General features: G+C 38.8%; 1 protein-coding gene across 1 annotated transcript; it reads left to right on the plus strand.

Moving 5' to 3' along the window:
• Window positions 1-163: 163 nt before the first annotated feature.
• Window positions 164-13,064, plus strand: zdhhc7 (zDHHC palmitoyltransferase 7). Its single transcript, XM_085353302.1, has 8 exons — window positions 164-252; window positions 1,258-1,344; window positions 7,012-7,362; window positions 8,540-8,664; window positions 8,887-8,983; window positions 11,544-11,625; window positions 12,203-12,333; window positions 12,756-13,064. The coding sequence occupies exons 3-8, from the start codon at window positions 7,018-7,020 to the stop codon at window positions 12,936-12,938; spliced, it is 963 nt and encodes a 320-aa protein (XP_085209428.1). The 5' UTR covers window positions 164-252; window positions 1,258-1,344; window positions 7,012-7,017; the 3' UTR covers window positions 12,939-13,064.
• The last annotated feature ends 2,402 nt before the right edge of the window (window positions 13,065-15,466 follow it).

The raw sequence follows: 15,466 nt of genomic DNA on the forward strand, positions 1-15,466 counted from the left end.
GCAATTCTATCATTAACCACACGGTGGCAATGTTTAACCAAATATGATTCGACGAAAAATTACGAAAGGTACCGGACAAACCCGAAGCGAACCCCGGAAGCTCTGTTGTTACTGGTGGCTTTCAGCCCGTTGTTCAAACGATGTGTCGCTTGCTGCAGATCCAGCTGCTTTGAGGGTTAAGAGTTCAGCTGAAACGCTACGCCAGAATGTATTGAGACAGAGTTCCCAGGAAAATACATGACGAATATTAAGGTTTGTAATTTAGCTGTCACTCCAAAGGTTTTGTTTTCTCACTCGTCATTCGTATAGAGTGTTAGCATGCTAGCGGCGTTAGCTTATTTTAGTGGCTTGTTAGCAAGCGAGATTTACCAGCCATCCCGGTTGCATGTGAACTGTCAGGCTAGAGGTGCGTGCTGGCGTACGTGCGCGTGTGTCTGTCTGTGTGCGTGTGTCGAAGTGTTGAGTTTCTATCACGACCTCTGCAGGTATTGTAGATCTGAAGATCGACCCCAGTTGATGCTTTTAGCTGGCAGACAGATAGTCCGTGATACCTATACTAGTACGACGAGTTCCACTGATGGCGGAAGATCAATGAGAAAGTGGTTTGTGGTCTGATCAGTCATACCTCTAAACAATCTTTTTGAGTGACGAGACGCCTAAAGACCCCTGATGATGATGATGATAATGATGATAATAATGATAATAATAATAATAATAATAATAATAATATGTATCTGGTCAAACTAGTTTAAAACCAGTAAAAAGTCATTTACATTTCAGTTTAGTTTCTTAAAGAGTAGTTCAAAGTGGTTTGTAAAGGTTTACATGGTTAGTTTTTTGTATCAACGTTGAGGAACTGGTCGTGTTTTTCCCCCGTGTCTATTAATTTGTGTATTTGATTAGTGTTACTATAGTTTGACCACATTGAGCTGATCCAAATAGAGAAGGACTGATTGACCAACTCGGGGAAAAAAATGTTACTGTTTATATTTGCAGTGTCACCTCATCACCATGACTTGCCTTAATTATGGGTGTGCCACCTGGAAGTAAAAAAACAGTTGTAAATATATATGGCACATACTCTCATTCTGCTATAAGGAAATTAAGCGATGTATAAACTGATCGACAGAAATGGTTTCTTCAATCTGTAATTATGGCCGGTCACAATAAATAAATAAATAAATAAAAATAATAACTTCAGTTCATTACACTCTGTGGAAACTGAACAAATATTTGTGTGCCTTTTGTCTTTTTCAGCCAGCAGTCCACATGTGTATTTCATCCTGAATGCTGGCCCAGGAGGTGCACACCACAGCATGCTGTTGTGAAGCTGGAACATATTAGGTATGTAACAAGAGCAAACAGAGGAAGGACCTTGTGCCACCAGTTTGTCGCTTATGCAAAACCTGGAGAAGTTGCATTCCACTTCTTGGTTTTGGCTGATGAAAAGCGACATTCAGATCAGCAGAGAATATTTGCTTGATTCACTTGCAAACTGGTTTAATTTATGGTATTTTCAATCGTTAATAGCGAATCTGACCTGCAATATTGATGGTGTATGTAAAATGTGACAGTGAGTTGTAATATAACTAAGTAAATCTTCTTTTACTTAGTTATATATATATATATATATATATATATATATATATATATATATATATATATATATATATATATATATATGTAATTTCCTTTCTTGCTTAGCGTGTTGGGGATATAACAAACCTCAGATTTTATTAGAGGGGATGAGTAACAAAAAAGAAATGGAAAGAGCAGGGGGAAATCTTTGGATCATGAACAAAAATTAAACTCAATAATTCAATCAGATAATGTCTGATTTTAACAGGATTAACTTTTTTAAATGGGCATTAACTGCTGCACGTGGATATCATGGTAGAGGAAGATGGAACCACGAGATGATATTGTCGACGTTTGCATCGTGATCTTGGTTTCTGTTTTGGTGGAACTGCTACATCCCTGTTGGCATGCGATGACTCAAGACTAGTGTGAGTCCCATAAAGTGATCTGAGCAGAATAGCGTTTGGGTGCTGTTTCTGGTTACAAAGATAGGAAAAGGAGGAGAGAGGACAGTTGGTGGCTGTTGTGTTGTGCCCTCTGACTGGGAAGGGCAGACAGCTGGACAAGCAGCAGCTGCTGCGGCTTAAATGGACCTCCTCTTTATTGACAATGGAAAAATCAATACTCCTTAAACTAGCAAGAGCATTTTTTGTCCTCTTTAGGATGGTGATTTTCCTTTTTGTTTGTTTTTATTTAGTTTAACAGTCTACTGGCAATGCTGTCTGTCTTCACCTGGCCTGTGGTCCTAATGGCATCAGCTTTGTGGATATTAAACTTCAGCATGACTTCTTAACATACAAATGCAATGTTGCCAGTGGTATTGGGAATATGCAATGAGTGAGTGAGTTATTCTTTTAGCAAGTGTAGCTGACTGCTGGTGATTGAGCAGCTTTTCCTCAGTATATTCATCAACTGGCACAAACTGTTTCTCCTGTCATTGTAATTAATTGAAGTGAAGCATGTATATGAGCTAGACAGTCGGTCACTATCAGTTTCTGGGCTGACTTTTTCAGTTCCTGTTATACCCATTATAACTGGGTGGGAAACATTAGCTCAGCTTTGCTATATGAAATATTGCAGTCTATCTATACGAAGGAAGTGCAAAATTCAGCGACACACACAGTCATCTCATAACTGAAGCTTTATTTGTGGTTTATTGTTTTTGTTCCGTGCATCACACTCGGGTCGCTTGATAACAAACTTCCTTTGTTTTAAGATAGTTTTTATATATAAACAAGGTTTAACAACGTGGAGAATTTTATTAACGTAAGACATCCTGTATTTTGTTATTTTGCACAATATAGAAAAAAATGCACTGCTGTAGTTTATTTGGAGGGTTACAATATGCACAAAGTAGTTTCATTAGATTAGACCAGAGATGCTAAACTCATGTTACATCACGGGCCACGTACAGCTCTCTTTGATCTTATAGTGGGCCGCACCAGTGAAACTCTCCTTTTTGTCAGTGTAAAGAATAGGGCTGCCACGATTAGTCGACTAGTCACGATTACGTCGATTATCAAAATCGTCGACAACAAATTTAATAGTCGACGCGTCGTTTAAAGCCTTGTAAGATCCTGAAAGACGCAGGAATAAGTAGTAGGATTTAAGAGTGTAATAACGGACTGAAACAGAAAATGACAGCACTGCATGTACGAGAATGCCAGCTGCCGTTAAACCTCCAAGAAGAAGAAGCAGTTTCCGATATCGTAGCCGTGTCCAAATTCAGGAACCGCATCCTCTTGTGCCCGCATTTTAAGGCTGATTACGTTACAGCGACACGACAAAGGCTTTTCAAATTCGAAGACTTCTGCAAATGCAGCCGACAAATGTGTTCTACTTTTCCCCAGATTTGAAGGATGGGTCGGGCATATGGCCCAACCTATCCCATAATTCATAGCACGGCTCAGCATATTCCTGTTTCCAACAATGGCGGCAGCTACTTAGTTTTAATATTACTCTTATTATTCTTTCTGGGTCACAAAATAAACTTTGAACATATTTTCAGGCGAGAATGGAGCTGTGTGAACTTCAATCATCTGTTCGGCTTATCAAGACACCACATATTTGTAAAAGCGCTCCGACATTTTCGGAGACATCTGTCACCCACCAGCTGGATAGCTAGCCGGGGGCAAGGCTCACTGGAGCCCGTGAGAACACCGGACTCCCGGCAAATCGTTTTCAAACCCCCCGCGGTCTTTCGCTACTCAGGTTAAACACGATATATAAGTCACATGTCCAATGGATGCATGATCTGATTAGTCGACTAATCGCAAAAATAATCAGTGACTAGTCGACTAGCAAAATAATCGTTTGTGGCAGCCCTAGTAAAGAACTTTAACTACACATTTAGTCCCTGATATATTTTAATGTGAAAAAGAAGATCTCAATATAAACCATACATACCAGTTTTTCCTCACAATGAAAAAATGCTGCTGTAGTAAATTAAATAAATCTATTTGGGATGATTAAATTGTAAGAAATAAGTGTGTAAAATGCCAAAAAAGTTCTGGTATCATATTGCCCAACCTACATTTTAATTATAACACGAGAGGATTTTGTTATTTGACAGAATGTCCTTTTTTATATAATCAGTTAATGAATTTTTTTTAAAATTCTGGAGCTACTGGAAAAAGAAACATACTTCTCTATAGTAGATGGCAAAAAACAAACTTTCTGTAATTTAATTTATTTATTTACTTTGATGTAGTATTAATGGTTATTAATGAGGTATTCAGGAGAAGAGCTACAAAAACTTATAAAATTACAGTTAAATGCCCCATATTTATGTCCTCCTTAATATTTTCCAAAGCTGCCAAGCTGGCCAGATTGGAGCCTTTGGCAGGCTGATTCTGGCCCTGGGCTTTATATTTGACACCCGTGGATTAGACACACAAGTTACGACACAATGTGTGTATAGGGACATGAGTGTGTTTTGAAATAATATATAAAACAGCACAGCACATTTACCTTTCTGAGTCCGTGTTCAAAGGTGTATATGTTCTTCTGTTGTGCCTGACACTTCTGATTAAAAAAAGGAAAAAGCTATTGTTCTTGAATGAAAGGAACATCAATTAACAAGAGTGGTTAAAAGTGGCAATTTTACCACTTCTGTGCTTGCACACTGAAAATTAGGATTTCTTTTCACAATTTGAACTTCAAAAACATCACTCCATCACAAACAGTGTGTCTCTGACAGGGCATGATAATCAGACAGGTATGTCGTTAAAGGTAACCTTTAAAAAAATACAAACTTATGGTAAACATTTCTTTTGTGCACTATATCTGTAGCTAAGATATGTTAAAGCAGAGACAGTTTGACCACTCTTACTATCTGAACCAGTTGTTTGCACAAGTTACATATTGCTAGCTTGCGTGACGTAATATTTTATCCATGTAGGATGTGTTTGGAAGAATTTGTGTGTTCTAGCACTTACTCTTGTGTAACAATATAGATAACTTCCCATATTATCAAAAGGGACAATCCACACAGACTGTGAAACATGCACTACTAAAGTGTCACCTTGCAACACAGATTTTACAGAACACCTCTATTATTTTGAACCAGTTACCGTGAAATCACTTTGGGGCTTGAACTGAACTCCCAAAGAGAAAGAGGATGTCTGTTTTCTGGCAGCCAGAAAGGCAGTTTTCAACACTGCAGGGTAAAAACCTCATACTGCAACTTCAGTGAAAGTCACTGTCATGGAAAGGTGTTGAAGGTGCAAGCACAAGCAAATCTCACCAGGGTATTCCAAAGACAGTCTGATTAGAAATTCTGCACAAGACTGACTGCTTAGCTTTGCACCACCCTATCTCCTGTCTCATTTTATTTAAATGCTTACCTAAAGGAAGCAGCTAAAGCACCTCTACTATTCACCTTAAGTCAATTCTGTAGCGTGGTAATGAGGAAATAGTGTAAGATTGGTGAGGGTGGCAAGACCTTGTGCAAGGTTGTTCTTCTGGCTGAGTCTTATCACTTTAAGGGCCTTGAATATTTGTGTTTGGTTAGCAGGGGCGCATGTATTCTGTTGTGAAAACTGGACATTGTTTAAATTTTTTTATTCCTCTTGTTCCTTTAAAATGGGATCCGTTCTTTTATTTTAAGAGTTAACTCTTTTCATTTGTATTTCTCTGCTCCTCTGTATATAGGCACGTGAAGCAGACACTCATGTGCACTAAGGATGCATCAATCCCACAGTTTCCCGTCTCCATTTGGCTTTGGGCGTATGCCAATACTGAGTATACTGATCAGATAATAATGTTAAATTAATAATTGTATTCCTTGGAGTCATTCTTTCAGCAATTTATTTGCACTAGTCTCATAACAGCTCGGTGTAAGAGTCATTAGGCTACTGCATATTGGTATAATTTTCCAGATGTGCAAGTTTCTCCTTTCCCTGTTGTTCTTCTGTCTCAATGCAAGCGCACCTCCTCACTCGTGTGTTATGTGTGGAGTTGAGGTGATGAGTGAAAGGTACAAATAGTTGACGACATCATATAACCTTGCCACAAGTGAGACAAAGTTTGCCCCAGTTCCCCCCAGATTTGCTGTCATAGGGTGCTAGACCCTGGATGGATGGAATTGTTTTTCTTCTTCTTCTTCTTCTTCTCCTTCTTCCCGTTTGAGTGTTTGGTGGTTCAAGTGTTCCAGCAATGGTAGAAACACTAGATTTGACCTTAAAGTAAGGCTGTGTGATATTTGTTTTCTCTCTTTTTTTAAATACTACAGAATCTAAAAAGCTTTGTTATATTATTTTGTTTTGTCTTTTTTTTTTAACACAAAGCCTACAAGCCAAAGGGAAAATAGGCCCACAAATTATTATTAGCCTTTATTTCTCCTGAACATGTAGCTCAGCTGCGGGATCAGTTTCCTAAAGGTACCAGAATAGCCATTGATTTATCCTGAAGCTGTGGAGATAGTTTCCCCAGCTGGTCCTGAATGTTCGCTTGCGACCTTGAGGAGTACGCCAATGAATCATGCTGAAAGGCTCAACAGGCCCTGAGCTTTGAGGGGGTTGAGTCCAGGGTTGAGCAACATTGATCATATACATACTTTGCCCCATTTGTGTCAGCTGGCATCAGACGTTTGTCCAAAACTTTGAATGTATAAAGTTGCCATAAACTATTAAGAAATGATTTGATTATGTGATTTCAAATTATTTTGGAAAGCACTCTGATCACTAGTTATAATCACTGCTGTCCTAAGGTTTAGTTGTCATTTTACAGATAATCATGACCTAAGAATAAGTACCTTACATTCTTGTTTGATGCTATTTGTAGAACTCTTAATTAACACACATTCCTCATTCTTTTCCCCAAACATTTTACTATTTGTCTCTTTGATGTACTGATTCTAGTTTAAACCGTATTTATTGATTGACTGCTATTACTTTTACTGCTACTAAGTTTGAATGTCTTTCCTCTCTCTAGGGCAGAATGCAGTCTTCAAACCACAGATTACGAGATATGGAGCAGCACCATCCGCTGCTGTCAGCAGGTGCAGATGTCGAGACAGGTAGCCTTGCAGCCGGAGTGATGGTTGGAGGTCCACATGTGGGTCACACAGCAGGAAACCGCACTCTGTGGTTTATTCAGGACAGCTGTGGTATGGTGTGTGCAACCATGACCTGGTTCCTGGTTCTGTACGCTGAATTTGTTGTGAACTTCGTCATGCTTTTGCCTGCCAAGAACTTCTGGTACTCGCTGTTGAATGGTGCTACCTTCAACTCACTGGCTGTGCTTGCGTTGGCCTCGCACCTGCGCACCATGCTGACTGACCCGGTAAGTATGTTTATTACAGTAAGGGTGGAGAAAGTGTGAAAGTTTCAGTCTGATGGCAGTTATTTGTTTTTGCAAACAAACAACATTTACAAATATTAAATAGAACCTGGCTTATTGTTGTAATTTTGCAAGCTAAATTTTTGGTGCTTTAGCTATCAAATCATCTTAATGAAATAAAGATGTGTGGCATGATGCTCAGACTTTGTATAGTAGTCTTACTGCAGTAGATGTTTTGACAGTGAAGCTTACACCAAAAATCACTGACAGTGATACTTGGAGTCACTCACTGATGTAATCTGGGACACTAAGCTTAGGGGTAGTGTGTGAGTGGATGCTGTGCACGAAAGCAGCACAGTGCAGCCTTCTGAACTGAATTTCTGTCAGCTTGTTACTCTAATCTGTTAAGAGCATTTGAGGTTTTCAAAAAAAATGTTCAACTTTTAATTTGGTTTGCTACTGACTTTGCTTCTAATACTTGGCGAATAGTTTAAATACAGTGAAGTCATGTGTCGGGGGGATTGCACGTCTAATACTGTTAGTGCTGCTGTTGAAATGTCAACTGATTCTAACTCAAAGAAACTAAAATGTCTGGTGACAGCCCCACTGGTGCCTCCAGCCCAGTGGCCCTTCCTGAACAAATGCTTAATTGAAATCCAACAAGTAAAACACAGAAGTGTACGCTGTAGTGGAGAAACTGGAGTTTCAGCTGTACTTTCAAGGTCTTAAGGTCATCTGTGTATTTGAGTTTAAGTGTGCGTTACACACTGGGTGTTTCAGTCGACATGCCAAAATGGTTTTGGGCAAGATACTGAACCCCGAGTTGGACCCAGTGCATTCATCAGAGTGTGAATATGTGTGTGAATGTTTGCGTGAGAGGGTGAGTCAGACATAGTGTATAGAAAAAGCTGTGAGTCCTCAAGTAGAATAGAAAAGTTGTGAATAAGAACCAATGCATCTGTTTGTGTCTCAGTTGGACTATTGCCATTTTGGGTTATTAAGATTAATTACTTGTATTACTTTGTACAAGTAGACATTTTGTTCCTTTTATTTATTTATTTTTTAAATTAAAGTATTTTTTCCCCTCTCACAGCCTAGAGACATGACCCCAGCATAATGCATTTATGTGGATCTTTTTAATAAATAGCATGTTTCTTTTTCTGTCTGCCCTTTTCCTTAGGGCGCAGTTCCCAAGGGTAACGCAACAAAGGAATATATGGAGAGCTTGCAGTTGAAGCCTGGTGAGGTCATCTACAAGTGCCCAAAGTGCTGTAGCATCAAGCCTGAGAGGGCACACCACTGCAGGTCAGTCTAACACCATGCATACGCAGCAGGCAGAGCATGAGTAGCATGTAATGAGAACAGAAGCACATTCAGACTCTGTGACTTAGTAATACACAGGCTTGTTGTAGCAGGAAAAATGTTCCTTAAAAACATATTTTATGAAAGGACAAACAGAGTAGCTGATTACATTTGCATTAGCAGTCAGTTTGTCATGAATTAAACTCTCCTTTCTCCTGCCTGCAGTATTTGTAAACGATGCATCAGGAAGATGGATCATCACTGTCCCTGGGTCAATAACTGTGTGGGAGAAAAGAACCAGAGATTCTTTGTTCTTTTCACTGTAAGTACACAGTTGCAGTCGTGAGTTAATCTGTTTGTTAAAGTTACAAAGCAAGTAGAAATGCTCGTTTTACATATGAGAATACTGTTTTTAATCCTCTTAGAAAATTGCTTGTTTTCCACTCATTTTAAATTTAAATAAATACATAAATTATATTTTATTTGGTACTACATGGGAGATATTGCAAAAGTCTTCCCACTTGCTTCATTTCCATGATCAAATAAGCAGCTCAGCTCAGTAGAGATGCACCGCACAGCAGGAACATGCCGACATTAAATGTGCTTTCATGGCCATCTGTGACTCTCTTGACAGCATCAGCACTTCTTTCTGGTTTCGTGTGCTGACTGGAACTTTTTTGAGGGCAGAAACATAAAGCTGTCATATATGGTTGAGTGGCACAAGGTCATAGTTAACTTTCCTTTCAGATTGCCATAAAGGAGAAGTTATCTGTGGAAACACAGGTTCATCATTTAACCCTTTAAAGAACAGCATATCGTATTTGATACATGTGTTTTTGTGAGTTTTTGAGACCTCTACATCATCAGCGTGACTTTTTTTTAACCCTCAAAAAAGAATCTAAATTGCATGACACATTTTTAATGACTAAATTGCAAAAATATGGTTTATGTATTAAATGTAATATAAATGAAAACTTATAAATACATATATGCAGATTAAAATTTCAAATATTTGTATTAGTGCTGTCAAAATTAACGCGTTAACACACATTAATCCGCCATCACGGTCAACGCGGTTAAAATTTTTAATGCAATTAACACATGTGGTAGAACCTGTGTTAAAAGATTGAAGAAAACTATTCAAATTCTCTTTGAATTTAACTATAAATTATTTGTTTATTCTGCATTTACTTCATTATATTGGATAAATGTCTGTTACAAGCTTAAATATAAAGTTGAAAAAATCAAGTAATCAGGATCAAGTAAATGCGATTAATCGCGATTAATTACAGACAATTTTGAGATTTGTTATTTTTTTAATGTATTAACACCACTAATTTGTATATATTTTGTCTAAATTGTTAATGGCCTGCATTTGTATAGCGCTTTACTTAGTCCCTAAGGACTCCAAAGCGCTTTACACTACATTCAGTCATTCACCCATTCACACACACTGGTGATGGCAAGCTACATTGTAGCCACAGCTGCCCTGGGGCGCACTGACAGAGGCGAGGCTGCCGGACACTGGCGCCACCAGGCCCTCTGACCACCACCAGTAGGCAAAAATGGGGTTAGTATCTTGCCCAAGGATATTTGGCATGCAGCGAGGAGGTATCCTGGGATCGAACCACCGACCTTCTGATTAGTGGCTGACCTGCTCAGGTGGCAGAGCAGGTCAGGTGGCAAGGTTCCACAAACACTCCATTATCAAAAAATTAAAGATTTCTGGCAGTTCTTTCATGGTTCAGGTTTTAAAGGGTTAAAATAGAAAGTTGTTTTTGTTTTTAAGTCTAAATACTTAAACTTGTGAATAGAGCAGGGCGATATGACCAAAAATATTTATCACGATATACATTTGAAAATTTGCGATAATGATATAACTGACGATATAATTGACACTAGACAAAATACTTTACAACTGCACAACTTTATTAATGTAAAAAAAAAAAAACATCAATGTATTTTCACTTAAACAAGCAGCTGTTTTTTATGTGCATTAAAGTTATATAAAAATTTAACAGCGCAAATGCAAATTCCTTGCTGACAGTTTAACCAAAAGGCATTTCCAGTGGAAATTGGCCGACATATCCTCAGCATAACCATGTATAATATCCACAAAACTTAAAAAGAGGTTATACACACACAATACGGTAATATTATGTTGAAGCACAGTACGTATCACTCTGCGAGGCTCCTGCCTACGATAGCCGTAATGCTCCGACAATCCATCAAGCGGTAGCTTAGCAAAGTCGTATTAAAACGTTTGAAAGATTTTCGAGTGCTGTGTAGCACATAAAATTGTTTCAAGGTCAGTAAACACAACCAGAATTCATACATAAGGCACACAGGATTATAAGGGGCACAGTCGATTTTCAGAAAAATCAAAGGATTGATTTTAAGTGTGCCGTATGTGCCAAAAAACACGGTAATAACGACGGCCCACTAGCATGCGCTACCAAAAATAGTGCTTTGTTGTGTATCTGACGGACGAAAGCCAAACCAGTTCCACACCACTGAAGTCGCAGCATTTTTACAAACCAGTTCTGGTTCATCCGTTTCATTCATCGATCCGTTTTCGCTCTTCTCATTCTCCGTCGCCGCCATGCTTTTTTCGCCATGTGCGTATGAAAACAAAGACACTGCGCATGCGCGTTTTACCCATATTCTATCGCGATATTTCATTTTCTTATCATTGCCCAACATTATACCGGTATCACCTTGAACGGTATGATCTGGCCCAGCTCTACTTGTGAATGTGAAATTTATAGTTTAAGGCTACATTACTCCAGTGAATGTCAGTAAACTTTTGGGTTGTGAGTGGTTTTGCTTACCTTCTTTGTTTTGTATATGTGACTTTTTTTGTTCTCTTCATCTCTCCATAGATGTACATAGCCTTGATTTCTGCCTATGCCCTCGGCCTCAGTGGCATGCACTTCTTCACATGTATTAAACTTCAGTGGAACGGTAAGGCTTCTCTAACGTAACTTTCAAAAACATGAACACATGATGTCAAAGACATGCAGTTTAAGGCAGAAATACAACTATTAGTACAAGTGGTTGAAACTCCTTAGAGACATGAAGAAAAGAAGCAGAGTACGGAAATGAAAGAGATTTTTATCCTGTTGTCAGAACAGCTGCTCTGCACAAGTCATTGAAGTTGTGCGGCAAAGCCATCATTGAGCTGTCATCCATCACTTCCCGCTCCCTTGTGGGTCTGTCTGTAAGAGTGAACCAGAAAATGAAGATAATATTTCATTCTTCAAATTCTAGCTTCTCGTCGTCTCTACAGGATAATACTCTGACCTCCCAAAAAAATACAGTCTGCCGTAGCAATTGTATTGTAGCAAAGGGACTATTTTAATGGTCTGCACTAGATTTTATCCAGTCACCTATGTGACTTTTAAACACCCAAAGGGAAGACATTTACCCTTTTAGAATCTGTCCTATTTTAAATGTATTGTTATTTGATTGGCATTTTATATTCTGTTTTACTCAGTTGTTCAGCGCACTCTGAAACCTCTAACTTTGTTCCTCTAACCAGAGTGCAGTGAGTTCTCTCCGGGGGTGTCTGTGCTGCTGCTTATCTTCCTGTGTCTCGAAGCCATCCTCTTCCTCACTTTCACAGCTGTAATGTTTGGTACGCAGATCCACTCCATCTGCAATGACGAGACGGTCAGTATCTACTGCGCCATGCAAGCTTTGTTCCTTTCAGCAGTGGAGGGATTAAATGTGCATGAATCGAAGAAAGAAGTCATAGACTAATTTTATCAAGTTGTTACGGTGTCATATTCCTGCCTCAGCAATGTCATCTCATTGGTAATCATGATCATTCGTTAATTTTAATCTGTAAAAGTCACAGGAAATTCACCTAAAAGTTGTGTACCGAGATAGCAGTGATATATTATTTATAAAATAATCAACTGAGACATTGTTCAGGCGTACATTAAATTTCTTTAGCTATAGTAGTATAATTAATATGCAATGACTTTTGTTCTAGTTCTCTGCATAAATGTTTGTGTTAGCATGCTAATGAGAAAGGAAATGGACAACTTATTGAGGATCTTTCCTTTCTGGTGGGTTCAAATGTGTTGCAGGAAATTGAACGTCTTAAAAACGAGAAACCCACTTGGGAGCGTCGCATGAGATGGGATGGCATGAAAGCTGTATTTGGGGGTTCGCCATCTTTGCTGTGGTGCAATCCGTTCACAGGCCTGCGTCTGCGGCGCCTAATGCTGTTGACCCACGGTCGCCGTGGTGGGTCTGAGTTTTCTGTCTGAGAAGACTGCAGACTGATGCAACTCACCGACACCTCACCGTGTCTGGTGTGGTGGAAAAAAAGGATTTCTTCTATGCCCTCTTCGACTGGAGCTACCATGAACCTCCGGCGGCGTCTTTCCTGAGTAGGTGACAAAACATTCTGCAGTAATGGGACCCAAGTGTATCACAATCACTACTGAGAGTCTGTGTTGTCTATCACATGCTGATGTGGATCCAACACATGTGATATTGCTTTGCACAAATCAGATGAACAACTGGATTTTTTTTTTTGCAGGGTGGGCAAAATGAGGAGCTATGTGGTTTGTGTTGTTTGGTAACGCATGCAGTACGTAACTCAAGTGAGTCTTTTTATTCCCCACCATCCAAGATGCTGTTTGAACTCAACTAATGCACCTTGGGACACAACTTGAGTATGTTTTGTTTGCTGTGCACATGAGATTGGAGAAAAGTCTTTGAATGTTTTTTTTTGAGGGATGGATCAACAACGTCTTTCATCATCACTGGAGCCACACAAGTGGGTCGAAATGGAAAGTGCTTGAATTATTTTTCTTTTGGCCCAGACAAGAGAACCACTGACAGGGGATTCACAGTCAAGGACATGCACTACTTACATGACACTTGAGGAAAAAGCTTGGTTATGGAGCACAGTGGTCATTAGAGTTTGAACTGTGCTGCATGTATAAGGCTTCATTCAGCATCTTAGTCTGGAAATGAGGCTTTAATCATCTTAACAAGCTACCATGAACACAATGCTCATTCTTATCTAGGAGATGGCTTTTTCTATCTCTTCATCTCTGTTGTTTTTTGGGGGTTTTTTTGTTTTGGGTCCTCGGGATAAAGTTGTTTAGGTTACTCGAGCTAAAAGAAATTTATTGGTGAAGCTTTATCACCATGTGCACACCTCAGCAGATGACCATGACTCACAGGAGACGACTACTGCTAGTCTTCATTTGGACAAAACATTTTGTAATAATTGTGTATGTGTATCCATTTCCATCACTCCTACATGCTGATCAACATCTCCTTATCTCTGCAATCAGTTAAACAACAGGACAACTGATGGCTGTGCTTTCATGATGAAGTGAATTAGGCCGAAGACTAAATGTTACTAAGTTTGCGTTGTTTAATACTTTCATGTTTTGTTTTGTTTTTAACCTCTGTGTGGGAAATCAGAGGGAACTTCTGTGTAGTAGGAATTTTACTATATACAAAAGTTATCGGAAAAGTCTTCACAGCATTTTAAACCCTAAAAAAACAACGTTATAAGCCCTCAAGACAGAGCCGAGTCTCAGACATGGTCACTTTACATGCTCCTTGGCCACCGTGTGTAACAATGAGTTGAAAAGGAAGGTTTGAAACGTTAGCACAACCTCCTTTGGGTCATTGTTTTCACATTCTGATCGACTGTGCAAAGCTCCATTGTGAAGTCAGCTTGTAGATTTAAAAAGAGTGCTTTGCTGAAAAAGACTGAGGTACCAGGCTCACTATACGAGCTTTAATACGGTCTCGGGGAGCTCAGCAGAGGCTTGTGAGGCCTTTTTTCCTATTACTGCAAAAGTTTCAGGCATGTACCATCTAGTGGCAGGACAGCAGCAGACACTTTCCCAGTGTTATTAGAACACTTTGCCATGCCTTTGAAACATCAAATCAATTGAATTTTTGAGATTGAAAGATATTGTGATTTTTGAAAATGTCAATTTTGTGGCTGCCACTCTCCTAACTTCACTCTGCCTAACTAACGAGTTTGTTGGCACCGGATGAATGTGGCTTTTCGAATCTGCAGTTTACAGTCAAGTCCAGATGCACAGGCTGGTATTATCAAAGTATTGTCAAGTCTAGACTCTTAAAGTCTAATTTATTTGCTTGCTGAACAATATTACTGCTGTTTGTTTTCATCTGTGGTCGTTAAGAAAAGGAACTGTGCCCACTGTTTACAATAAATAATATCTGATGCTCTATGGCTGTAATGTTTTGAAAAACATGCTGTCATTAGAATGGTATTTGACAGCACTGTCATCAGAAGGGTCACAGCACTGAAAGCTAATTAATATCAGGGGATTATTTTAATGCTGGCCTCATTTCTCATTTGTATTCTGCTGAATTTCATATATTTACTATTTAAACATTGCTTTACTTTCACTATATATAGATCATAGAACATTCAACAAGTCCCTAACATGCTAAAAACTGAAAACTGTTAAAAGTTAAGCTTCATAGAAAGTAGAAAATGAAAATTTTTATAACTGAAAGAAATTTAAAATTTGCCAGAAAATAATACTAAAATTCCCATTGTTTAGTTTTGCACGCATATATGTTGCTAATCATGCAGCAGCTGAATAAATGTGTTGCAGGAAATGTTGACGAGTCCAATAAACTATTATGTCATTAGATAAAAGGCAAATATCAAAAGAAATAACAGTTCTAATGCAGTGCTGAACTGTAAGTTGTAGTTGTTGTGGGTACAAAAACAAAAGTAATTGCAGATATTGCTGTGTCAAAGCATTTGAATTTGATTGGTATCATTTGG

The sequence above is a fragment of the Diplotaxodon limnothrissa genome, linkage group LG1 (genome assembly GCF_057381915.1).
Source record: "Diplotaxodon limnothrissa isolate DT_005_m linkage group LG1, D_limnothrissa_male_GT1.1, whole genome shotgun sequence".
Taxonomy (NCBI): domain Eukaryota; kingdom Metazoa; phylum Chordata; class Actinopteri; order Cichliformes; family Cichlidae; genus Diplotaxodon; species Diplotaxodon limnothrissa.

What these genes read in the sequence shown, in the direction of transcription:
- zdhhc7 (XM_085353302.1), top strand. Translation starts at nt 7,018, where the DNA reads ATGCAGTCTTCAAACCACAGATTACGAGATATGGAGCAGCACCATCCG. An exon ending in GAGAGGGCACACCACTGCAG is followed by an intron (nt 8,665 to 8,886) that starts GTCAGTCTAACA and finishes TCCTGCCTGCAG; the next exon opens with TATTTGTAAACGATGCATCA. An exon ending in GATTCTTTGTTCTTTTCACT is followed by an intron (nt 8,984 to 11,543) that starts GTAAGTACACAG and finishes ATCTCTCCATAG; the next exon opens with ATGTACATAGCCTTGATTTC.